The sequence below is a fragment of the Chiloscyllium plagiosum genome, chromosome 15 (assembly GCF_004010195.1).
Source record: "Chiloscyllium plagiosum isolate BGI_BamShark_2017 chromosome 15, ASM401019v2, whole genome shotgun sequence".
NCBI lineage: Eukaryota > Metazoa > Chordata > Chondrichthyes > Orectolobiformes > Hemiscylliidae > Chiloscyllium > Chiloscyllium plagiosum.
Window position 1 is genome coordinate 38,879,597 of NC_057724.1, and position 27,559 is coordinate 38,907,155.

Here is a 27,559-nt window from a genome sequence, read left to right on the forward strand (position 1 = left end):
TCTTCTGACTTGTCATCTTTTAGATGTAGGTTTGTTCGCTGAGCTGGAAGGTTCATTTCCAGACGTTTCGTCACCCTACTAGGTAACATCTTCCGTGGGCCTCCGGGCGAAGCACTGTTGATAATTCCTACTTTTTATTTATATAAATAGAAATAGAAAACAGGAATTATCAACAGTGCTTTGCTACCACTGAAGATGCTACCTAGTAGGGTGACGAAACGTCTGGAAATGGACCTTCCAGTTCAGTGAGCAAACCTACATCCAGAACCTCAACCTGAGCTACAAATCTTCTCAAAACTCGCTTGTCATCTTCTTTTAAAAATCACATCACTGTGAAGAAATGTACATAGTTTTTGTATGTTAATTCTGAGTATGACTGCATGCAGTTATTGTAAAACAACATGCCGCTAAAATTTCATGCTACGAAATAGAACAAGCAAAAAAGGTGCAATAGGTTGCAGTTTATTTTGTATCCTGATCTGGACATCTGCGAGGTTCCACTGGCATTTTTTCAAAATCTATTTTTGGTTTCTCAGGCATCATGGTTATCAACCAAGATCAAATACATTTTCTCAAATGACAAACATTTTTAAGCAAGTCAATCCTGTTGTTATTAAACTATGAACTGCATTGAGTAATACAGAAAAAAAAGTATTTCATGTGGCTCAACTGAGCAAAGAAAATGCTGCATCTCAATTGAATAATTTGGCTGCCATCCCTCTACCTTGCATTGAACACCATCCACCTTACTGGAAATGTGTTCTTAAACATAATTAAGAAAGAATGTACTTAGATCACAGATCACAAGAGTTACAATTTGATTCTCTACTTATTGATAACAGAGACATTGGTAATGCAATGGCATGTTTTGCTGCTACTTTTGTTACTTACCGTTTTCCTTTTTAGTTAGCAGGTACAATAGATGACATATATATGGACACTAAAACAAAAAGAAATATTGTCTGAAGCACAGTTCAAAAATCAACAAGTAAACATTTTGATGTGAATGATTTTAGACAGAATAGTTGTAAAACTATATCATTCTAAGTTTTCTTTGCGTGCTAAATAGCTGTTATTACACATTATAGTCAAATTTGATTACATGTAGTCTAAAGATTCACGGTAAAGTAATGCAGTACATTATAAACAAATTGACATGTGCCCAAAATGCTTAATTAATTAGCATGAGCTCTTATTTGAAGAAACAAAAATGTCATTAGGTGCTTACAGCTCTAGTTATTTAATCATGCCTGTTGTGTTTAGAAGCCCGAACAGGGTTTAATTGAATAAATTAAAGTGTTAGATGAGATATTCATGGGTAAGGACAGAGCAAGAGGATATTCTCTTGAAAATAGAGCTACATTAGTTAATAAATAAAAAAGCACTTTCCCTACATAAAAGGATGGTGAAAATCTGGAACACACAACCCTGCTATCTTACATGACATTTTCAACATCAAAACTGGTAGATTCTTCCTGGGCTCCAATGCTCGACACATACACCCTCTTTTCAACCTTGGTAATGTTTTCCTTTACACTTCCAAAATATTCAACTAGCTTTTCCAATTATAAGAATAGAGTGCCCTGTTTACATTGTGCAAAGTTAATAGCTTTGGTCAATTATCAGGTTACAGTTCCACCATACTTCGCATCAAGTTATGTCCACTGTATCCACTTCACTTAATCAGGGAGAAAATATAGCATTTCTTACCAACTTGTCATTTTGAAGGTAGAAGAAAATGATGCCATACAATGAATGCAATTGCTTCTTTGAGTCCAAAAGATCAAAAACGGTTAATAACCATCTGATAAACAGCACCTGCAAAGAAGATAAATCAACTTATAGTCAGGTGATGTTCAATTAATGTTAATTGTTGTTAAATGGGGATCTTGAGGCACATTGTAGTGCCCCTACCTCTGGACCAGGAGATCTAGGCTCATATCCCTCCTGCTCCAAAAAACAGAGACATTTTTCTAATAATCTTGTTCAAGAACGTTAATGCACACCTCTGGAGTAGGTGGTACTTGAACTTGTATCTGCAGGCTCGATCCCAGCCTTCGATGACTGTCTATGTAGAGTTTGCATGTTCTCACAGTGTCTATGTGGGTTTCCTATGGCTGCTCAGTTTTCCTTCCACAATCGTAAAATGTTCAGATTCAGTGGTTTGGGCATGCTATAGCATCTGCAGTGTCCACAGATGTACAGGGTAAGTGCATTAGCATTGGTAAATACGGGGTTACAGGAATAGTGTCGGGGGGGAGGGGGGCGGGGGTGAGGAAGGAAAAAAAACAGAGTCTGGAGATGCTCTTCAGAGGATTGGTGCAGACTCTATGGCTGTCGGGATTCTATAACTCTTGAGGAAAGCCAAAAAAATCTATTTTTATTCAATTGCGTATCATGTTGATTCAAATTCTGTTAATTGATCTCACTAAATTTATTTGTCAGGTATCACAACATCTAACTCTTACCACAGCATGCTCCTAGAATCAATGTTGTTTAGCTGTTGACCATTTTCATGCAAATGAGTATTGCTGTTCATCCCTCCTTGCAGAAATACTTCTCTTCTCACTGACCATCCTCAAATTCTTTCCTGTACTTAAAAACTTCAGCATTCTGTCTTTAACGTGCTCACAAACCTCTAGACCCCATACACTGATCACAAAACTATCACGTCCCCAAATCTTTAAGGGTCTTAATAGTTCCAAATCCAAGATCCCTTCGCTGAGCAATCCATCAAACACTGCAAAACTTTTTTCCAGAATTCTCAGCATTTTCAGGATTCTTCTCTTTCTAATGCTCTCAGACACCAGAATCTCTTAACATATTGCTAGAACCCAAAAGCCAATGTACAAATTCCCGAACACCTTCCAGAGAGAAAGAACTTGTTGGAATGCAAAGTCTTTCACACTCTCAAGGTATTCCCTAAGTATTAAACAGATAATGAAGTCTTTTTAAAGTGAATTATTGTTTGGTATAGGAACCAGGACAATCAATTTGTACAAAGCAAGGTTCCACAAAACAACAATGACATAATAACTAGACAATTTGTTTCAGAGATTCAGACAGAGATAAATGTTGGCTGAAACAATAATGAGAACTCCCTGCTCTCCCTTGCTTCGTGTTTGGATCGTCATGGTATACCTGACAGACAGTAGGTGAGGCCCTCAGTTCAATATCTATCTGAAAGATAGCATCTCAGACAGTGCAACACTCCCTCAGTACAGCAGTGGAAAGTAAACCCAGGTGATAGGATCAAATTTCTGGATTAGGACTTGAACAAACAACTTTTGACTGAGGTCAGAATGTGACCACCATGTCATAACTATTACTGGATGAAAAGGCTGCAAAGAACCTCTTGCTCATCTATAGATCTATTTTCACCTTTCCAAGTTACCCAATTTCAGGCTCATTCATCCTACATTTCTTATCCATCCACCTACCCAATCAGTAGGATCTCAGATTCCTATCTCAGAAATAGAAACTGATCATTCCGTGCAAGGTCTGGCATAATGGGATATTAATCCCTGTAACATTTTTCATCATAAGCCTTTACACTCATCTACCACTGGTGAACCTTTCTTCTAATTATCTTTCTTCCTAATGCTAATCCACCACTGAATCGTAAAACAGCAGGAAGAGTTGCAAGCATTCAAAGTGAAGGCAAATGTAGCACTTCAACTAAGTAACTTACATACATATCTGAATAATAAGGAATCTCTGAAATATCACACCAAACAGGTAGGATAATTAAAGGAGGTCATAAGCTAGTGAAACAGATATATAGCAGATGCAGCTTACACAAAATAGCATAACATGATTCATGGAATGTTTCCAGCATAAAGGGGGCCATTTTGCCCATTACATCTGCATCATTCAGTTGGGTAAGAACAATGTAGAAGAACAATTTGAGATATATTTAGCTTAGAAAGGGTGGAAATGCATAAATCTTTGAAAAATGGAGAAAGCTGTTTAAGAAGGCATATTGACTTTATAAAAATCACAGCATACAAAGACTAGGTACACAGCACAAATCTTTAGAAAACTGTATGATCATTTCTGGGTCTAAACTGTGGAAGATATTGACATTCTGCCCAAACAATGCAGAGGAAATTTCCAAGCATGATGCCAGAGTTGGAAAGTTTCAGTTACATGGACATACATGAGAAAGCCGGCTGCTCTTTTCTCAGCAGCGAAAATTAAATGAGATTCAATTGAGATTTTTCAAAACTTTAAATCATTTTGATAGTTAATATGGTTTCCAGTAAGAGAAGGCTGAGTTACTGGCAAACATTAATTTAAGATGATTAGCAAAATCACAAAAGACAATTTGCAGTGTAATTCAGTATTGTTAGGATTTGAATTGCAGTATCATAGAAGGAAATAAAACAGGTTCAAGAATAACTTTCATAAAAAAAATTGGATAAAAAATTTAAGAGGAAAAGAAATATTAGGCCTCTGGCAAAATCTGGGGAGTGGCTCTTTCACAGAGCTTGCACAAACCTCATAGCTTGAATGACAATATCTTGAACTCCATACAATTGAAGAAAGTACTAAAGACAAACTGTTAGGTCCTCAAAGTTACAGTATAGGTCAGCAAGCGAAGTCATTGCTGAAGATCATTTCCACAATCAGATAGAGGCAGGATTAAGACAACCTTGTTACTGGCAATGCCAAGAGAAGACTGGTTTTAAATTCATGTTCAGCACCTTTCCCAACTTATGACAGCAAAAGGGAGGCTTTGTTCACCAACTAAAGGTACAGATGATTGTTAAAAGATGAGTATTCTGGCACTGTACAACTGCTGTCCCTTAGGAACTGGAAGCAGAGTGACAAAGGATTCTCTCCTTTTGCAAATCTGTAGGTAAAGATCATATAGCAGGACAGAAGCAACAGTAAACAAAGTCAGAATATGCTAGCAGTTAATACAGAGGAACCTAGATTATCCAAATGACACGGATGGGAAGTGTTTTGTTCAGGTAATCAAATGGTCGGATGATCAAATGCCAGATAATAGAGGTTCCTCTGGACACATTTTGTCGCTTGCTGCAGATTTCTTCCACGAAATACCAACAATCGAATTATGGTAATTTACGGAAAAATAATAACAAATGAACTGGCAATTTTTCCAAATCAAAAGCATGTGATATCAAAACGTGAGCAGCTGACCTATATGATAGCTCCTGCACAAGACCAATGTTTCAATTAAGTTTGCTTGACTCTTGATTTCACACAAAAAGAAAAGCATGTCAAACTTCCATTTAAGTACTGTTTTACGAGAGTGTGGACATGAACTTCATTGCACAACTTTAAACTGTAAAAACTTTGTTGCTCAGATTTTGAGATACAATGGAATACAAAAACTGAAATTGCTGGAGAAACCTCCGAAGAGGGGTCACTTACCCAAAGCATTAATTCTGCTTTCTCACCACAGATGCTGCCAGACCTCCTCAATTTCTCCAGGAGTTTCTGTTTTTAATGCAGATTTCCAGCATCGATAGTTAATTGCATTATTTTTTTGTTTAATGAAATGGCATTACTTCCAGCTTATTCTAATTCTAAATTATGATATGATGCTCCTTCTTTACCAAGTTTAATTTCTGCTCTGTGTCGAACTAGATGGGCCTCCTGCATTGGGTTATAGACAGGAGACATCGTAAACAGCATTTGAGTCTCTGATTTTCAATATCGTCTAATAATTATTGCTGGAAATGTGCACAAGTGCGTATGTGTAACTAAAGATGGGCTAGTCCTGCCTTTTCCCCATACCATGTATATTCTATCTTTTCAAATGATCATCTAATACCCTCTGTTCCTCATTAATCAATGGGAATTTTGGGTATGGATACTTACACGTGAAATATATTGAAAACATAGGTCAATAGATTTTCAGATAGAAAACAAATGAAGTGATAAATGTATAAGGCAGAAAGGTGGAATTGAGGTAGAACATCAGCCATCAGTTTAACTCAATGAGTCATATGGCCTACGTCAGCTCCCTTTTACAATTTGGTTATTTTCTATCTGACTCACCTGGACATTGATGGAAGGTTTTCTTGTACACATCCAAGAGATAGCATTTGTCACTGCACATTCAGGGACTACAGAAGCTGGAATAAGGCACTTTAAAAGGCGTGTATTAAACCTGTCAACTGTGAAAATTAACATAGAAATGATTAGCATTTTACTTGGGTGAAAAGGGGAGGTTTAAGAAAAATAAAGATACTGCTGTCTCTATTACCAAGCTTACCTTCATCAATGTCATAAAATAGTCATATTTGAAGGTTTGCATGTAAACAGTAAACTAACATTTCAGAAAAATAAAATCCTGGTAAGGTGACCATGTAAGGGACCATTTTGTACATTATAAATATTATTTAGTATTTACAAAGTTTAATATTGAACATTTTACCAAGTCTGGCACTCATAACCACATCCAGAAGTGACTCAATTACATCCGGGGGCAAGCCTCTCTCAAAAGCAATGCCTTCAATTGTGTCTAGATGAAGATTTCCATTTGATGGAGTTCGTTCCTTCACTGAAAAAGGAAAAATTGCAATTAATGCACTTACTACATATTTATGCAGGTATGCACAGTTAGACCTAATGACATCTCACTTCCTTTGTCAATATATACACTTTCCAAGTTGGCCTCAGCAAATGCCAATTAATGAATGCTAACCATAAATAGGAATCCTTATGAAATTCACCAGTAACTCAGAAGCAGCACAGACAAATGTGGCAATTCAACTGCTGAAATATTTGATAGCAGCCAACTGAGAACACTGTTCAAAGCTGCGACTTTGTACAGCTCAATGCCACAGCAGCAGAGCTTCTAAATATAATGTAATTGGAAAGCACCACTCATTCACCTGAGATTTGCCACCGTAATTCATGAGATGCTAATGTATTTGATACACAGCTTTCCACCACCTTGCACAAAGTATAAACACAGGCTACAATAACTTGAAAGCACAATTTGTATACCAGTGAACTTATATTCATCAGACAGAGCAGAATAGACAACGACCTAGTTGTATTATTACTAAACTATTAATCAGAAACTCAGCTCATGTTCTGGAGGCCCAGGTTCGACTCCCACCATAACAAATGGTGGAATTCGAATTCAATTAAGAAAACCTGGAATTAATAATCTACTGATGACCATGAAACCATTGTCAATTGTCAAAATCCATATGGCTCACTAATAGAGTAATAGAGCCCTATAACACGGAAACAAGCCCTTTGGCCCATGCTGGTCCATGCCACCAAAGTGCCCAGCAACGCTAACTCCATTTCCCTGCACTTGATTAGATTAGATTAGATTAGATTCCCTACAGTGTGGAAACAGGACCTTCGGCCCAACAAGTCCACACAGACCCTCCGAGGAGCAACCGACCCAGTCCCATTACCCTATATTTCCCTCTGACTAATGTACCTAGTACTATGGGCAATTTAGCACGGCCAATTCACCTAACCTGCACATCTTTGGACTGTGGGAGGAAACCGGAGCACCCGGAGGAAACCCACACAGACACGGGGAGAATGTGCAAACTCCACACAGACAGTTGCCGGAGGTGCGAATTGAACCTGGGCCCCTGGCGCAGGGGGAACTGAGCCACCGTGCTGCCCCTTGGCCCATATGCTTCTAAACCTTTCCTATCTATGTATTTGCCCAAATGCCTTTTAAATGTTGTTAATGTACCTACCTCAACCAGTTCCACCGGCAGCACCCTGTGTAAAAATGTTACCCCTCACGTCACCTTTTGTTCTTTCCTCTCTAACCTTAAACTGATACCCTATAGCCTTGATTCCTCAACCCTGGGGAAAAGACAGTGCATTCACCCTATCCATGCCTCTCATGATCTTATACACTTCGATAAGATTCCCCCCCTCAGTCTCTTACAGTCTAAAGAAGTCCCAGTTTGTCCAATCTCTCCCTATAACTCAGACCTTTCAAACCTGGCAACATCCTTATAAATTGCTTCTGCACTCTTTCTACTTTAATAACATTCTTTCTAAAGCAAAGTGACGAAAACTGAACACAATACTTCAAATGCAGTCTCACTAACATCCATAACAACCTCAACGCAACTTCCCAACTTCTTCACTCAATGCCCTGAATGAACGCCACTTTTCCAAAGCCTTCTTCACTGCCCTAGCTACCTGTGACTCCATTTTCAGAGAACTGTGCACCTGAACTCCAAGATCCCTCTGCTCTTGTTCTTCACTATGTCTGACACCTGCACACATTTGACATGGGTGCTGGGAAAAATAAGCACGACCGCACTTAGGCGGTAGTGTGGGGAGGGGGGGAGAAAAAGAAAAGAGAAAGCAAAAAAAAATTCCTGCTCCACTCCACTCCTTTTAAGGCCCTACCATTCACCATGAAAATCCTGCCTTGATTTGACTTCCCCAGCTGATCAAGGTCCTGCTGCAATTTCTGACAACCTTCCTTACTGTCCACAATACCTCCTATTTCAGTGTCACCTGCAAACTTACTAATCATGCCCCGTACATTCTCATCGTAATCATTAATATAGGTAACAAACAGCAAAGGGCCCCGCACCGACCAGAGGCACTCCACTAGTAACAGACCTCCAGTCCAACAAGCATCCTTCCATTATTACCCTCTGCTTCTGATCATCAAGCCAATTGTGTATCCAATTTGTGAGCTGGAAATGTGTTGCTGGAAAAGCGCAGCAGGTCAGGCAGCATCCAGGGAACAGGAGAATCGACGTTTCGGGCATAAGCCCTTCCTCAGGAATCCTGAGGAAGGGCTTATGCCCGAAACGTCGATTCTCCTGTTCCCTGGATGCTGCCTGACCTGCTGCGCTTTTCCAGCAACACATTTCCAGCTCTGATCTCCAGCATCTGCAGACCTCACTTTCTCCTATCCAATTTGTGAGCACACTCTGGATTCTATGTGATCTGACCTTCCAGAGCACCCTTCCATGTGGAACCTTATCAAAGGCTGTACTGCAATCCATATAGACTACGTCTACTGCCCTGCCCTCGTCAAACTTCCAGGCCACTTCATCAAAAAACTAACAAATTTATGACGCATGATCTCCCATACACAAAGCCATGCTTACTATTACTAATCAAACCCTGTCTTTCCAAATGCATGCATAACTTATCTCAGAATCTTCTCAAGTAACTTACCTACCACAGATGTTAGGCTTATTGGTCTACAATTCCCAGGGTTTTCTTTGCAGCCTTTCTTGAATAAGGGCACAACATTCAGTACCCTCCAGTTTCCTGGAAACTCACCCACGGCAAACAATGAAGCAAAAATATCAGCCAGGACTCACGCAATTTCTTCTCTAGCCTCTTGCAATTTTCTTGGATGCATCAGGTCACGATCGGGAGATTTATCCAGCTTCATACATTCTAATAAATCCAACACCTCCTCTACTGTGATATGAACTGTCCTCAAGATATCACCACTAACTTCCCCAATTCTTCATGTCTTACACCACAGTAAACAGAACAAATATTCATTGAAACCTCACCCATCTCCTGCTATTCTACACATACATGTCCACTTTGGTCATTGAGGGGGCCAATTCTCTCTGTCTCTCTGTATAGTTATTCTTTTTCCTTTAATATACTTAAAGAACCTCTTTGGAGTCACCCTAATTTTCTCAGCCAAAGCTGTCTCATGCCCCCTTTTCACCCTCCTGATTCCCTTCTTCAGTCAACTCCTGTATCCCCTATTAACTTCCATGGATCCCATTAATGCCTGTACCTGAGCCATACCTCCTTCATTTTTCTGATGAAAGCCTCAATATGTCTTGTCATCCAGGGTTCCCTATTCCTTTAATATTGCCTTTCACCCTTACAGGAACATATAGACCTTGAACACTAACTAACTCACTTTTAAAGGCCTCACACCTGGAAGTCCTTTTGACCGCAAACAAACCACTCCAAACAACTCCTGCAAGCTCCTGACTATTTCATTAAAATTCACTTTGCCACAACTTAGAACATGAATCTGTAGATAGGTTTTGTCCCTCTCCATAACCATTTTAAAATCAATAGAGCTATGGTCACTAGTTCCAAAGTGCTCCCCTGTCACCTGTCATAGAGACATATAGCACAGAAATAGACTCTTCGCCCATGTAAACCAGGTATCCTAACCAAATCCAGTTCCACTTGCCAGCACTTGACCCATATCCTTCTAAACCCTTCTCATTCATATACCCATCCTGATGCCTTTTAAAGTAGCCTCCACCATTTCCTCTGGCACCTCATTTCACACATGCACCACCCTCTGTGTGAAAAAGATGTCCCTTGGGTCCATTTAAATTCCACCAACCCCCCCCCCCCCCCCTCACCCTAAACCTATGCCCTCTAGTTCTGGACTCCCCTACCCCAGGGGAAAATACTTGGTCCATTTACTCTAACCATGCCCCTCATGATTTTATGAACCTCTAGAAAAGGTCTCCCCTTAGCTTCCAATACTCCAGGGGAAAATAGCCTCAGCCTATTCAGCCTCTCCTTGTAGCTCAAACTCTCATAATATTCCAAAAGTGGCCTAACCAATGCCCTGTACAGTTGCAACATGACTACCCAAATCCTGTATTCAATGGTCTGACCAATAAAGGAAAGCATACTAACCACCTCCTTCACTATCCTATCTACCTGCAACTCCGCTTTCAAGGAATTATAAACTTGCACGCCAAGGTCTTTGTTTAGCAACACTCTCCAGGACCTTACCATGAAGTGTACAAGTCCTGCTCTGATTTGCCAAACCAAAATGCAGTACCTCACAATTATCTAAACTGAACTCCATCTGCCACTTCTCAGTCCATTGGCCCATCTGATCAAGATCCCATTGTAATCTGAGGTAACCTTCTTCACTGTCCACCACACTTCCAATTTTGGTGTCATCTGCAAACATACTAACTCTACCTCCTATATTCGCATTCAAATAATTTGTATAAATGATGCAAAGCAATGAACCCAGCACCGATCCTTGTGACACTCCATTGGTCACAGGCCTCCAATCTGAAAAGCAACCCTCCACCACCACCTTTCAGCCAGTGCTGTATCCAAATGGCTAGTTCTCCCTGTGTTCTATGAGATTTAACCTCGCTAACTAATCTACCATGAGGAACCTTGTTGAACACCTTGCTGAAGCCCATATAGATCACATCCAATTTGCCCTCATCAATCTTCTTCATTAAAATCTTCAAAAATTCAATCAAGTTAGATAGACATGATTTCCCACGCACAAAACCATGTTGATGATCCCAATCAGTCCCTGCCTTTCCAAATACATGTAAATCCTGTCCCTTATGATTCCCTCCAACCGATGTCAAGCTCACTGATCTATTGTTCCCTGGCTTTTCCTTACCACCTTTCTTAAATAGTGGCACCTCATTAGACAACCTCCAGTCTTCTTGCACCTCACCTGCAACTATTGATGATACAAATACCTAACCAAGGCCCAGTAATCACTTCCCTAGCTTGCCACAGAGTACTAGGGAATACCTGATCAGGTCCTGGGGATTTATCCACTCTTCTGCATTTTAAGACATCCACCACCTCCTCCTCTGTAATATGGACATTTTTTAAGATGTCATCATCTATTTCCCCAAATTCTGTATGTTTCATGTCCTTCTCCACAGTAAGGACTGATTCAAAATACTCGTTTAGAGTCTTCCCCCAACTCCTGCGGTTCCACACATAGACTACCTTGCTGATCTTTGAGGGACCCTATTCACTCCCTTTTGTCCTCAATATATTTTAAAAATCTGTTTGGATTCTCCTTAACCCTATTTGCCAAAGCTATCTCATGTCCCTTTTTGCTCTCCTGATTTCCCTCCTAAGCATACTCCTACTGCCTTTATACTCTAAGGATTCACTCAATCTCTGTTATCAATACCTGACATATGCTTCCTTCTTTTTTTTAAAACCAAAACCTCAATTTCTCTAGTCATCCAGCATTCCATACACCTACTTGCCTTGCCTTTCACCCTAACAGGAATATACTCTCTCTGGACTCGCGTTCTCATTTTTGAAGGCTTCCCATTTTCCAGCTATGCCTTTACTTGCGGACATCTGCCTCAAATCAACTTTTGAAAGCTCTTGCCTAATATCGTCAAAATATTGGCCTTCCTCCAATTTAGAACTTCAATATTTAAATCTAGTCTATTCTTTTCTACCACTAATTTAAAACTAATACAATGATGGTTGCTGGCCCCAAAGTGCTCCCCCACTGACACCTTAGTCACCCCACCCCGCCTTATTTCCCAAGAGTAGGTCACATTTTGCAGCTTTTCTGGTAGGGACATCCACATACTGAATCAGAAAATGTTCTTTTACACGCTTAAATTCCTCTCCATCTAAACCCTTAACACTTTGGCAGTCCCAGTCTATGTTTGTAAAGTTAAAATTCCCCGACCATAACCAACCCATTATTCTTACAGATAATTGAAGATCCCCTTACAAATTTGTTTCTCAATTTCCTGCTGACTATTGGGGGTGAGGGTCTATAATACAATCCCAAAAAGGTGATCATCCCTTTCTTATTTCTCAGTTCCACACAAATAACTTTCCTGGATGTATTCCCAGGAATATCCTCCCTAGGTACAGCCGTAATGCTGTCCTTTATCAAAAACGCTACTCCCCCTCCTCTCTTGCCACTTTTCTATCCTTCCTGTAGCATTTGTATCCTGGAACATTAAGCTGTCAATCCTGTACATCCCTGAGCCACATCTTTGTAATTGCTATGATATCCCAGCCTCATGTTCCTAACCATGCCCTAAGTTCATCTGCCTTCCCTGTTAGGCCTCTTGCATTGAAGTAAATGCAGTTTAATTTATCAGTCCTACCTTGTTCTCTGCTTTGTTCCTACCTGTCCTAACTGTTTGACTCTCACCTTTTTCCAACTGTACCAGTCATTCCTCAGTATTTCCCTGGGACACAAACCATGCCTCCCCCCGCCATACTAGTTTAAATCACCCTCAGCAGCTCTAGCAAATCTCCCTGCCAGTATGTAAGCCCATTCCAATTCAGGTGCAATCTGTCCTTCTTGTCACTTCTACCCGAGAAGAGATTCGAATGATCCAAAAGTGTGAACCCTTCTCCCCTGCCATGCATTCATCCGCTTAATCTTCCTATCCTACCTTCACTAGCTCATAACACTAGGAGTAATCCGAATATTATTACCCTCAAGGTCCTCCTTTTTAAACTCAGACCTAACTTTCTATATTCTCCCTTTTGAATCTCATCATTTTCCCTTCCTATGTCATTAGTCCCAACATGTACAACAACCTCCTGCTGATCCATCTCTTCTTTGAGAACATCCTGCAGCCTCTCCAAGATATCTGATCCTGGCACCAGAGAGGCAACATACCATTCTGATTTCTCACTGCCAGCCACAGAAACATCTCTCTGTGCCCTCTGACTAGACAGTCCCCATCACAATCAATCACTTGGAATCCGATGTATGCCTCATTACATTAGAGTAATTCTCGGTATCAGAAATTTTGCTGTTCATGCTGTATCCCCCTGAGAGTCCATCACCCCTTACATTTTCAAAAACAGTATACTTGTTTGAAATGGGGATAATGCAGGAGTCTCCTGTGGCAATCCATCTACTCCTCCTACCTTTCCTGGCGTTAACCCATCTACCAGACTTTTCTCCCTTCCTGTAACTGCCATCCAGCACACCCCATAGCTCTTGTAAATTCCTTATTACCTCCAACTGCTGCTCCAAATGACCCATACAATATAATAGGATTCGCAACCAACGACACTTCCTGTAGGCATAAGCATCAGTAACATGGAAACTCTCCCTAAACTCCCACATCCGACAGGAAGAGCACATCACTCCACTAATGACTATCTTGTTCCTTCACAATCTATAGACCCAGAAAATAGCACCATCTTATTGCTCTTAAAATAAAACACTGCTCCAGACTAACTTAATACTTGAGGCTTATATTTTTTAAATTTAATCCAGAGACAGATCTCTATAAAACATATAATCAATAAAGAACCCACTCTACTCAGTATTGCAGATTTACAGCAAGGTTACACTTAAAAACTATGTATCTATTCCTGTGCTGAGAGCTCTCCCATACAGGTTCCTCCAAGGTGAACTGTGAATTTTGGCATTTGTTAATTTTTGTCCTAATGTCCAGAGATACTTGAACTCAAACAGCAAGGCAGTAAGTGTACAGATTCACTGCTGTGTCAGACAGCAGTTTCTTTCTCTGACCAAGTGGTTACTGCCTTTGTCTGTCTTCCACCTTTTTAAAGTGCCATTGTTTTGATCTTCTGCCCCAAAAGTTCCAAAACTATGCAACAGTAAATAAAGCAGTAATTGCTGCTCCTGGATTTCAAGGAAATCACCTCCAACACCTAAAATGCCTCAAAAAACGAGCAGCTCTTACAGCCACATTTTTTTCTCATTCTCATCCTAGATTACCCAGAACCCTACCCTACTTCCCAACAATAGGTCAGGCTTTCCCCCTTCCAGAGGAGGACGCTCTGTGTACTGCTTGAGGAACGTTTCCTGAATGCACTTAACAAATTCCACTCCATCTAAGCCCTTAATACTCTGGCAGCCCCAGTCTAGGGGCTGGTCCAGTTACATGTTAGTTAAGACCCACACCAATGTGGTTGACTCACAATTGCTCTCTGAAATGACCTAGCAAGCCATTCAGTTGTATCAATTGCCTTCCTAGAACATCTTGACACCAAGACAACTATGTAAGAATCCTCCTCATTAACTACAGTTCAGCCTTTAAATACTACTATCCCCTTGAGACTGATTACTAAACAGTGATCTCGGACTAAGCCCCACTCTCTGCAACTGGATCCTCAGTTTCCTGACCCATAGGCCATAGTCAGTGAAGATTGAGGACAATATTTTATCCTCACTAACATTCTACACTAGAGCCCCACAGGGGTGCATACTCAGCCCCCTACTGTACTCACTGTATAGCCATGACTGCGTTGCCAAATACCAGAGTAACGCCATTTACAAGTTCACTGATGACACCACCATAGTCGGTTGAATCTCAGATGGCAACAAAACAGACTACAGAGAAGGAGGAAGACCTGGAAAAATGGTGCACTGCGAACAACCTAGCTCTCAATGCCAGCAAAACCAAGGAACTCATTGACTTTTGGTCGGGTGTTACTCAAGCCCCCCTACACATTAACAGCACAGGGGTAGAATGGGTGGAGAGTGTCAAACTCCTGGGAGCGATCAACAAGTTTTCTTGAGCTCTTCATGTGGACGCACTGGTTACAAAGGCCCAACAATGTCCCTTCTTCGTCAGGCAGCTGAGGAAATTTCGCATGATGGCAAATACCCTTGCCAACTTTTACAGGTGCGCCATCGAGAGCATTCTGTCTGGATGTATGGCAAATGTACCATTCAACATTGGAGACAGTTACAGTGAGTGGTGAACTCAGCGCGGACAATCACAAAGGCCAACCTCCCATCCACAGAATCCATCCACCAGGCCTGCTGTCAAAGAAAGGCCGCCAGCATTTTCAAAGATCCATCCTATCCTGCTTTTCCACAACCTCTATAATCGGGAAGGTACAGAAGCCTGAGCACAAGTACCAGCCAGTTTCAAAACAGTTTCTACCCTACTGTTGTTAGAATACTGAATGGATTCAAACTCTTAGCATTCACCTGTACCTGTGTTTTTTTTTGTTGCTGTTTACCCATTATTTACTTATCTACACTATCTAACTATGTGATCTGCCTGTATTGCTCGCAAGGCAAAGCTTTTCACTGTGCCTCGATACACATGACAATAAATTCAATGCAATTCAATTCAATTTAAATAAGTAAACCAGATGGTTTCGTGAATGAAACAACCCTGTCAACCCTGCAAAGTCCTCCTCACTAACTGCTAGGAGCACATGCCAAAATTGGGAGAGCTGTCTCATAGACTAGTCAAGCAACAGCCCGAGAGAGTCATACTCACAAAATTATACCTGACAGACAACATCCCAGACACCATCAGGATACATCCTGTCCCACTGGGACAGTCAGGAGGAACTGCCCAGATCCCATGATGTCTCACTGTTTCAGGTTAAACATGGCAAGGAAATCTTCTGCTGGTTACTACGTATCGTTCTCCTTTGGCTGGTAAATTGGTAGTCCACCATGTTGAACAACACTCAGAAATCACGGAGGGTGACAAATGTACTCTAGGTGGGGGAATTCAATGTCCACCACCAAGAGTGGCTCACCTGCTGCACTACTGATTGAGATCATTGGGTCATAAAGTGCATAGCTGCTACATTGGACCACTGAAGGAAGCTGCAATGTATTATTCACTTGACACTTCTGGCTGAAGATTGCTGCAAACGTTTCAGCCTTATATTTTGCACTGATGAGCTTGGCCCTTCCATCATTGAGGATGGTGATATTTGTGGAGCCACTTCCTCCAGTGAGAGTTGCAAGTGGTGAGGTAACTGAGAAGAGGGAAAAACATACTTGACTTCACCGCTACCAATCTTCCAGCTGCAGATGCATTTGTCCATGACAGTATCGGTAAGGGTTACAGTTCTCATAGAGATGAAGTCCTGCCCTTCCAGAGAGTAACCTTCATCGTGTTTGTGGCTCTATCACCATGCTAAATGGGACAGATTTTTGATTAGATTCCCTACAGTGTGGAAACAGGCCCTTCAGCCCACAAGTCCATACTGAAGAGCAACCCATCCAGACCCATTTCCCTCTGACTAATGCACCTAGCACAATGAACAATTTAGCATGGCCAATTCACCTGACCTGCACATCTTTGGACTGTGGAAGGGAACCGAGGCACCCGGAGGAAACCCACGCAGACATTGGGAGAATGTGCAAACTCACACAGACAGTCGCCTGAGGCTGGAATTGAACCTGGAACCCTGGTGCTGTGAGGCAGCAGCGCTAACCACTGAGCCACTGTGCCACCCTTTTGAAAGGTTCTGACCTGAAACGTCAAGTCCCCTCCTCCTCTGATGCTGCTTGACCTGCTGTACCTTTTTCCAACTCCACTCTAACTCTCCAGCATCTGCATTCTCACCATCTCCCATACTTTGAACAGATCAAGACACAAGACTGGTCAACCATGAGGTGCTGAGAGTCATTAACAGCAGCAAAATTGTACTCCAGCACAACCTGAAACCTCATGACCCCCACTCAACTATTACCATCGAGTTAGGAGATAACCCTAGTCCAATGAAGAATAAGCACATGCCAGGAGCAGCAGCAAGCATACCCAAAAGTGAGGTGTCAACATGGTGAAGCCACCAAACAGGACTACTTGCATGCCAAGTAGCATAAGCAGCAAGTGATCGAGCTAAGCAAGCCCATACCAATGGGTCAGATCAAAGCTCTGCAGTCCTGCCAAATCCAGTTGAGAATGGTAATGGACAATTAAACAACAGCACACATGTCCCTTTAAACATCAATGTTTTGCAATCTATCAATGAAATAATTTTCTGCCATTCCTTTTTCTACAGAAAATATGTTATACTAGATTTACATGTATTTGCCCAATCAATCAACTTTTCCACATCATTCTGGAAGCCCCTGTGCCCTTCACAACTTACCTCACAACCTAATTTTGTTATCAGAAAAAGTGAAAATGCTACACTCTATTCCCTCATTCAAATCACTGATGTAAATTGTGAATAGCTGGTGCCCAAGTACTGGTAATCAATTTTTCACTAACTTCCACATCAAAAAAATGACCCATTTATTCCAACTATCCATTTCTTATCTGCTAACCAGTTGTCAACACCAACCCTATATGCTTTGATTTTGCACAATCATCTCTTTTGTGGGACTTTATCAAAAACTTTCTGATAATTAAAATACACCACACCCACTGGTTTCCCCTTGCCTATTCTATTAGATAAGTCCTCAAAACCCCCAGTAGGTTGGTCAAATATGATTTCAGTTTCGTAAATCTATGTTGACAAGGTGTAACCCTCTTGGTATTTCTAAGTGCCATTATTTTATCCTTCATAATAAACTCCAGCATTTCCCTACTCCTTACAGTTTGAGATTCCTGGCTTTCTTCCTTTTTTAAACCGTGGGGGTACATTTGGTGGGCAGCATGGTGGCCAAGTGGTTAGCACTGCTACCTCAGAGTGTCAGGGATCCATATTTGATTCCACTCCTGGGTGATTGTCTGTGTGGAGTTTGCACATTCTCCCTGCATCCGTGCGAGTTCCCTATTGGTGTTTCGGTTTCCACCCATAGTGCCAAGAGTGAATTGCAAGGAATACATTTTTGAGGAGAGAGAGATTTAAAAAAAGACATGAGGGCTTTTTTTTTTTAAACAGAGAGGGTGGTTTGTATGTGGTATGAAACTGCCTGAGGAAGTAGTAGATGTGGGTACAATTACAACATTTAAAAGAAATGTGAATAAGTGCAGATATTGGAAAGGTTTGGAAAGGTATGTGCCAAGGGCAGGCAAGTGGGACTAATATAGTTTGGAATTATGTTCGGCATGGACTGGTCAGACCGAAGGGTCTGTTTCCATGTTGTATAACTCTACAACTCACGAGAGGAGGTGGCTCCACAAATATCCCCTACACAAAATATCACAAAACGCAGCATTTTAGAAGAAACCCACAAACACATAAGCAACATCCTTACTGATGTAAAGTTCACTGAACAGAAAGAGAACAGACTCAGCGAGAAAACTTAACCTGAACCACAATCATATCTCCGTCCTCAATAATGGAAGAGCCCAGCACATCAGTGCAAAAGGCAAAGCTGAAGCATTCGCAGCAATCTTCAGCCAAAAGTGCCAAGTGGAAGATCCATTGTGGCCTCCTTCAGTGATCCACAGCGTTATAGATACCAGTCTTCAGTCAATTCAATTCACTCCACGTGATATCAAAAGACTGGGGAAAACAGGCACCAAAATGGATATGGGCTCTCACAACATTCCAGCTATAATACTGAGGATTTGTACTCGAGACTTGCTACCCCACTTCCTCCACCAATTGTAATTGAATAATTACAACACTGGCATCTGCCCACCAATGTGGAAAATTGCCTAGGCATGCTCTGTAAATAAAAAGCAAAACAAATCCAACCCAGCTAATTATCACCCCATTAGTCCCGATCACCAATAAAATGATAGAAGGTGTCATCAACAGTGCTATCAAGCAACAACAACCTGCTCAATGATGCCCAGTTGCATTCTACCAAGGTCATTCAACTGACCTCATTACAAACCTTGGTTCAATTACAAAAGGAGTAAAGCCTTCTGCTAATTTAAACCAACCACACAGAAAAGATTCACCCCATGCTGTAATCTGTTAAAATTTGAGGCGCAAAGAACTATCCCAGAGGTCACTATTTCAAGTAAAGTCCAACAGAAAATATTAAAATCAACAATTATCGACAACTCCTTTCTCTTAAACCTGTCTTTTACCTCCCACTCTACAATACTAGGCCGATTAAAAAAATCCCGATTAAGATTTACAAAAAGATAACCACATTTCAAAAACAGTCAGCTTTGCAGATTCTCCTTTGTAGATTCTCTCGAGGTCGGCCTTGATTTTCTGCTGCGCACTCCACATAGACAGGTACTTTTCAGAAAGCCCTTCATCTAGCAGTCAACATTTGTTGGTCTTTGGCAGTTCTCCACCTAACTGTTCAAAATATCTGTTTTTATACCCCAAGACATTGGATCATTTTATTGGTTTTAATATTATCAAAATACTAAACTCAAAGTTGTTTGGATTTTGATATCTCGGGGAATATTTTAAACTGATTGGCCAAATTTGAATTTGTTTTTTTTTTAAGAGCAACCCAGCTGCTGCTATTTGTTTTGACAAAGTGTTACATTGTTACCTTGTTCAGGACTCTGCTTTGTCAGTCCTTGCTAGCTTTTCAACTCTCAAACGGTACAGTACACCTCTACATCTTCAGAACAGTTCAAAAACAAACAAACAGTGTACCATCTACAGGTGCATCATTCTTTATCCGAAATGCTCAGGACCAGCTGGTTTTCGGAATTTAGAACTTTCAAATTTCAGAATAAAAGTGGCAGTATGATGTTGAAATTTTAAAAAAACTTACCAAACAGCAGACACACTGAGTAAAACGGGCCCTGAAACAGGACGGTGGCCTGCCAGTGCTGGGTCACGCCCCCACACGTCACATCTGAGTGACATGCATCGAGTAGGTGTGGAGTTGGGTAAACTGTTTGCACACCAAACAACCTTGTAAGTGGAAAAAAAAGTTCACGAGAAAACCTTCAGATTTCGAATCTTTTCGGATTTCGGGATTTTGGTACAGTGTAGAAATTCACCAAAAATCCTTAGACAGAATTTTCCAAACCCAGGTCCTTCAGCCCACGGTCTACGCCAACCATGATGCCATGCTAAACTAATCTCATGTGCCTGCACCTGTTCTGAATGCCTCGCTTTCCTGCCTGTTCATTTTTTTGTCTAATTGCCTCTTAAAGATGGCTATCGCACTTCTAAAGAAGGATAACTGGACCCAAAACATTAACTTTAATTTCTCTCCACAGATGCTGCCAGTTCTGCTGAGTTTTCCTAGGAATTTCTCTTTTTGTTTCTAATATTCCAGCATCTGCAGTTCTTTTGGTCTGTTGCTTCTACCACCTCCCCTGGCAGCACATTCCAGGTACCTAAATAAGCTTCCTCACACATCTACTTCAAACATTTGCCTTTTCACTTTAAACCTATGACCCCTATTATTTGACATTTCCACCCTGCAAAAATGACTCCAACTATACACCCCATCCATTCCTCTGAATTTTATGTATTTCTATCAGGTTGCCTCTCAGCCTCTGAAAAAACAATGCACGTTTGTCCAACCTCTCTTTATAGCTAATACTTTCCAGTCCAGGCAACATCATGGGAATATTGCATACAGTTCTGGTCACCACATTGCCAGAAGGATGTGGATGCTTTGGAGAGGGTACAGAAAAGGTTTACCAGGATCTTGCCTGTATGGGGGATTTTAGCTATGAAGAAAAGTTGGACAGACTGGGTTTGTTTTGACTGGAACACAGGAAGTTGGGGAGGGGGGTGACCTGACAGAAGTTTAAAACATTGTGAATAGCATGGATAGAGTGGAAAGTACGGGACTTTTTCCCAGGGTGGAGAGGTCAATTACTAGGAACAAAGGTTCAAGGTCGAGGGGGCGATTAGAAGAGATGCGCATGCAACATTTCCACACAAAGTGTAGTAACTGCCTCTAATGCACTGCCAGAAGAGACAGTAAAAGCAGACACAATAGCAGCATTCAAGAAGCATCGGACGAATACTTGAACAGGAAGGGAGTAGAGGGATATAGGTCCTGTATGTGAAGATAAGTTTAGTATGGAAAGGCAAAATGGGTCACCGCAGGGCCAGTTCCTGTGCTGTATTGTTCTTCATTCTTAAACTTCTTTCACCCTCTTCAAAGCCTCCACATCCTTCCTTAAATGTGGCGTTACAGAAGTCTTATACAGTTGCAACATGACTTTCCAATTTTCATGCTTAATACCTTGAATAAAGACAAACATGTCTTATACCTTCTTTACCACCTTATTTACTTGCGTTGCCACTTTCAGGGAACTCCTGATTTGTAGCCCAAGATTCCTCTATATATCCATGCTCCGAAGGGTCCTGCCATTTATTGCATACTTTCCTCTTGTATTTGTTCTTCCAAAAGCATTACCTCACATTTCTCAGAGTAAACTTCATCTGTTATTTCTCTTCCAACTGATCTGTATCGCTTGTTAACCCTGAGTAGTATTTAAATATTATGAAGGTTTTTGTTTGGACCACTCTTACAGGCAGTGAGGTCCAGACTCCCCCATCCTCTGGTGAAAAACATTTCCTCACATTGCTTTGACAAAGGGTCAGTTAGACTCGAAATGTCAGCTCTTTTCTCTCCTTACAGATGCTGCCAGACTTGCTGAGATTTTCCAGCATTTTCTCTTTTGGGTCCTCACATTGCCTAACCCTTGCCTTAAATCTACGCCCCCAGTCGCTGATCATGCAAAAATGGGGAAAGTTCCTTCCCAACATTTTCATAACGACTGAAAGCAGGCTCTCTTATTTGCTCTTGCCCTGCTTTATTAAGAGTCCTCACTGATCAAAAATAACTACCTAACTACTGTAATCCCATTTTCCGGCTTTTCGGCCATTGCCTTATACGTCTCAGCATCACGAGTGCACATTCGAATACCTAAATATCATGAGGGTTTCTACCTCTACTGTCCTCACAAGCAGTGAGTTTCAGATTCCCTTCACCCTTCGAGTGAAAAAGATTTTCCTCACATTTCCTCTGAACCATCTGCCCCAAACGTAATTTTATGCTCAGTCATTGATCCCTCCATCAAGGGGAAAAGTTTCTGTCGACCACCTTACTGCCAATCATAATTTTTGACATCTCAGTCATGTCCCCTCTCAATCTCCTCTGGTCTAAGTAAAACAATCCAGTCTGTCCAATTTCTCTTCATAACTGAAATTTTCCAGGCCAGGCAACATCCTAGTAAAACTGCACCTTCTCCAGTGATATCACATCCTCTTATGTGGATTCCAGAACTGTACACAATACTCTGGCTCTGACTTAATCAATGTTTTATAAAGTTTTCAGCATAACCTCTCTTCTCGTAAACTCTATGCCTTGTCGAATAAAGGCAAGCATACCATATGCCTTAACCACTTCACCCACCCGTGCTGATTCGTTAAAGGATCAGTATTCATGAACACCAGGGTCCCTCTGACCCTTGGTGCTTCCCAGGGTCATTCGATTCTTCATTCTCTTGCCTTGTTTGTCCTGCCCAAGTGCATCACCTCACATTTATCCAGAATGAATTCCATTTGTCATTCATTAGCCCATCTGACCAGTATGCCTATATCCTCTTCACTATTTACCACTTCTCTGATGCAAAGATCGAAGAGCTTACTGATTAACCTCCTACATTCGTGACTAAATCATTTAAATAAGCCACAAACAGCACTAGTCCCAACATTGACTCCTATGGGACCCCCCCTGCACACAGATTTCCAGTCAGAAAAACACTTCTCAACCATCACCCTTTGTTTCCAACCACTCAGCCAAATGTGGATCCAATTTGCCAAATTTCCTTGGATCTCATTGGTGTGTACCTTTGCTATCAGTCTCACATACAAGCCTGTATATCAAAAGCCTTGTTGAAGTCCAAATAGGCATGGATATAGGTTTGCACATTGAGCTGGAAGGTTCATTTTCAGATGTTTCGTCACCCTACTAGATAACATCTTCAGTGGGCCTCCGGGCGAAGCACTGCTGATGATTTCTGCTTTCTATTTATATGTTTGAGTTTCTTTGGTAAATATCAGAATTAATTGAATCTTTCTGACAAGTACATACTGTTACAACACAGGTAAACCCCTGCTAATTTAAACCTGCAACACAGGAATCATTTAATTTAAAAGATTACAGCACAGGTTAAAGAGGCAAGGAACTATTCCCAAAAGTCACTATTTAAAGTAAAAATTAATATTTTTTTAAAGTCCAACAGAGAATATTAACTAACATGTATTTACAACTCATCTATCCAAACCGATTACCTTCCCCTGTACAATACTGGTCCAATAAAAAAATCCCGATTACAATTTACCAAAAAAAAAATCACGTTTCAAGACCAGTCAGCTTGCCAAGTGTCCTTTGTATTTTCCTCTGTCTTCTTTTCTTCTTAAGGATTCTGTTTCACAGGTCATTTATTGATAAAGGTACCTTTAAAAGAGTTGTTCTGCGGGCAGTCTGTGTATGTTGGTGGCTTGGCAGTCAGAACATAGAACGTCACAGCGCAGTTCAGGCCCTTTGGCCCTCGATGTTATGCCGACCTGTGAAATTAATCTGATGCCCATTTAACCTTCACCATTCCATTATTATACATGTGTATGTCCAATACCCATTTAAATGCCCTCAACGTTGGTGAGTCTACAAGTGTCACTGGTAGGCCATTCCACGCCCCTACTACTGAGTAGGAAATCACCCTTGATATCTGTCCTAAATCGATCACCCCTCACTTTCCGAGGAAAAAGGCTCTCACTGTCCACCCTACCTAACCCTCTGATTATCTTATATGTCTTGATTAAGTCACCTCTCAACCTTCTTCCCTCCAACAAAAAACAGCCTCAGTTCCCTCAGCCTTTCCTCATAAGACCTTCCTTCCATACTAGGCAACATCCTAGTAAATCTCTTCTGAACCTTTTCCAAAGTTTCCACATCCTTCCTATAATGTGGTGATCAGAACTATACTCAATAATCCAAGTGAGGCCATACCAGCACCTTGTACAGCTGAAGCATGACCTCGTGGCTCCGAAACTCAATTCCCCTACCAATACACACCAACACACCATATGCCTTTTGAACAACCCTATCAATCTGGGTGGCAACTTTTAGGGATTTATGCACCTGGACACAAAGATCTCTGTTCATTTACACTGCCAAGAAGTTTTCCCATTCGCCCAGTACTCTGCATTTCTGTTACTTTTTCCGAAGTGAACTACCTCACACTTTTCTGCATTAAACTCCATTTGTCACTTCTCAGCCCAGCTTTGCATCTTACCTATGTCCCTCTGAAACCCACAGCATCTTTCAGCATTATCCACAACTCTGCCTACCTTAGGTGTCATCTGCAAATTTACTAACCCAATCTTCTATGTCCACCTCCACATCATTTATAAAAATGGCAAACAGCAGTGGCCCCAAAAACAGAGCCTTGTGGCACACCACTGATAACTGAGCTCCAAGATGAATATTTCCCATCAACCACCACCCTTTGTCTTCTTTCAGTTAGCCAATTTCTATTCCAAACCACTAAATCACCTTCAATCCCAAGGCTCCATATTTTGGGCAATAGTCTACCATGTGGAACCTTATCAAATGCTTTGCTGAAGTCCATTTACACCACACCAACCTCCTTGCCTTTATCCGCCTGTTTTGTCACCTTCTCAAAGAACTCAATCATAAATCCTATCTTACCCACAACCAAAGTAAGCCTCACTGGCCTATAATTACCAGGCTTGTCTTGACTCCCCTTCTTAAACAAGAGAACATTTGCTATCCTCCAGTTTTCTGACACTAAACCTGTCAACAATGATGACCTAAAGATCGAAGCCAAAGGCTCTATAATCTCCTCCCTGGCTTCTCAGAGAATCGGAGGATAAATCCTATCCTACCCAGGGGTCTTATCTACTTTCAGGTCTTCCAAAATTGTTAAAACCTCCCCTTTGTCAACCTCTGTATTTTCACTAACATTGCCCTTTTCCAATGTAAATACTGATGAAAAGTTTTCATGAAGAGCTTCCCCTATGTCCTCAGATTCCACACACAACTTTCCACTACTATCTTTGATTGGCCCTAATCTTACTCTAGCCATTCTTTTATTCCTGATATACCTACAGAAAGCCTTGGGGTTTTCCTTGATCCTATCCGCCAATGAATTCTCATGTCCTCTCCTGCTCTTCTTAGCCCTCTCTTTAGATCTTTTCTGGCTAACATAACTCTCAAACCCCATAACTCAACCTTCACACCTCATCCTCACATAAGCCTTTTTCTTCCTCTTGACAGGAGTTTCAACTTTAGTAAATCATGGCCCCTCTCTCGACAACTACCACCCTGCCTGATAGGTATACACTTATCAAGGACCCACAGTAGCTGTTCCTTGAATAAGCTCAATATTTCAAGAGTGTCGATCCCCTGAAGTTTCCTTCCCCATCCGATAAATCCTAAATCTTGCCGAATCGCATCATAATTGCCTTTCCCCCAGATATACCTCTTTCCCTTCGGTATATACCTGCCCATTGTTATTATAAACATAACGAAATTATGGTCACTATGCCAAAGTGCTCACCTACTTCAAAATCCATTATCATTTCATTCCCCAGTACCATTTCAGTCCCCAATACCAAATCTAATATGGCATCTCCCCTTGTTGGCCTGTCTACATACTGTGTCAGAAAACCTTCCTACACACACTGAACAAAAACTGACCCATCTAATGTACTGAAGTTATAGTTTTTCCAGTCAACATTGGGAAAGTTAAGGTCCCCCATAACAACTGCCCTATTACTCTCGCTCCTATTGAGAATCATCTTTGCTATCCTTTTCTCTACATCCCTGGAACAACTCAGAGGCCTATAGAAAACGTGAAACAGAGTGACCTCTCCTTTCCTGTTTCTAACCTTAGCCCAAACTACCTCAGTGGATGAGTCCGCAAACATTATTTCAACCACTGTAATACTACCGTTGTTTAACAATGCCGCACGCCCACCTCTTTTAACATCTTCTCTGTTCTTGCTGAAACATCTAAATCCTGGAATCGGCAACAACCGTTCCTGTCCCTCCTCTCACCATGTCTCTGAAATGGCTACAATATTGAAATCCTGGGTAGCAACCCATGCTGCATGTTCACCCACCTTATTCCGGATGCTCCTGGCAATGAAGTACACACATTTCAAACCAATATTCTGATTGCTGGGGCCCTCTCATGACCTTGTAAACCTATCCCTGACCTCACTACCCTCAACCACCACCCTCAACACTGGAACTACAATTCAAGTTCCCATCCCCATGCTGCATTAGTTTAAACTCCCCCGAAGAGCATTAGCAAATTTGCACCCCCCCAGGAGATCCCTGAAACTCCTGCCAGTTCCCTTTCCTAGACCTGATGGTGACCCATCTACCTTCATGTGGCTGTGGAGTAACTACCTCCCTGTAACTCCTCTCAATAACCCCCACTCCCTCCTGAATTCTCCCTCAACTATACAATTTTTTTCCTGGTTTTATACCCCAAAGCATCGGATCGTTTAATCGGTTTTAATATTGTCAAAATAATAAATTCAAAACTTCATTGAGTTTGGTATCTTGAGGCATAATTGGCCGAATTAGAATTGGTTTTTGTATCCAGCTAATCTAGCTGTTCAACCAAATGGAATATTTTAAATTTTCCATTACACTGTGTGCTTCTTGAAGTCCTTGCCAACTTTTCACCCTCTCTTAAACCTTACATAACACCTTCCCCTTAAGAAAAAAATGAACCATCATAATCAAAAGATGGCTTCATTTTGTTCGATTCTTTCAACACATTACCATAACATACAGATAACTTTAACCTAAGTTCACCGTAACTTCTTCCCATATATATAAAACATTGAATAGATTAATCTTATCTATACTTTATCAGTTAAGTTCGTGATAATGCATCTGCACTTACATTCTTACAACCAGCAACATGTACTACTTTTAAATTAAAAATCTATAACATAATACTCCAACAAAATAGTCTCATATTCTTGTCTTTAAAGTGTTCTAAGAATGTAAAAGGATTGTAATTGGTGTACAAAACCATCTCCGACACATTGTTTGTGACATACACATTAAAATGTAAGGTCAGTACCAAAATCAGTAGTTCTTTATCGAGCAACAGTATTTCCTCTGGTGGATGTTGAGCTTCTTTGAAAAGTAACCATCTGACAGTTCAATCCCATCCTCATCTTCCTGTAGGAGTACAGCTCCAACTCCTATGTCACTAGCGTCGATGGCAATTTTAAAATGTTTAAA

General features: G+C 41.1%; 1 protein-coding gene across 1 annotated transcript in view; it reads right to left on the bottom strand.

The window, feature by feature from the left end:
- cenpi (centromere protein I) overlaps positions 1–27,559 on the bottom strand; it is a 121,072-nt gene that overhangs the window by 83,872 nt on the left and 9,641 nt on the right. The window contains exons 2-5 of the mRNA XM_043704738.1: positions 6,410–6,535; positions 6,031–6,149; positions 1,711–1,818; positions 892–940 (exon numbers count right to left, since the gene is read on the bottom strand). Of these exons, the coding sequence (XP_043560673.1) occupies positions 892–940; positions 1,711–1,818; positions 6,031–6,149; positions 6,410–6,535 (402 nt within the window). The remainder of the gene's footprint in view (positions 1–891; positions 941–1,710; positions 1,819–6,030; positions 6,150–6,409; positions 6,536–27,559) is intronic.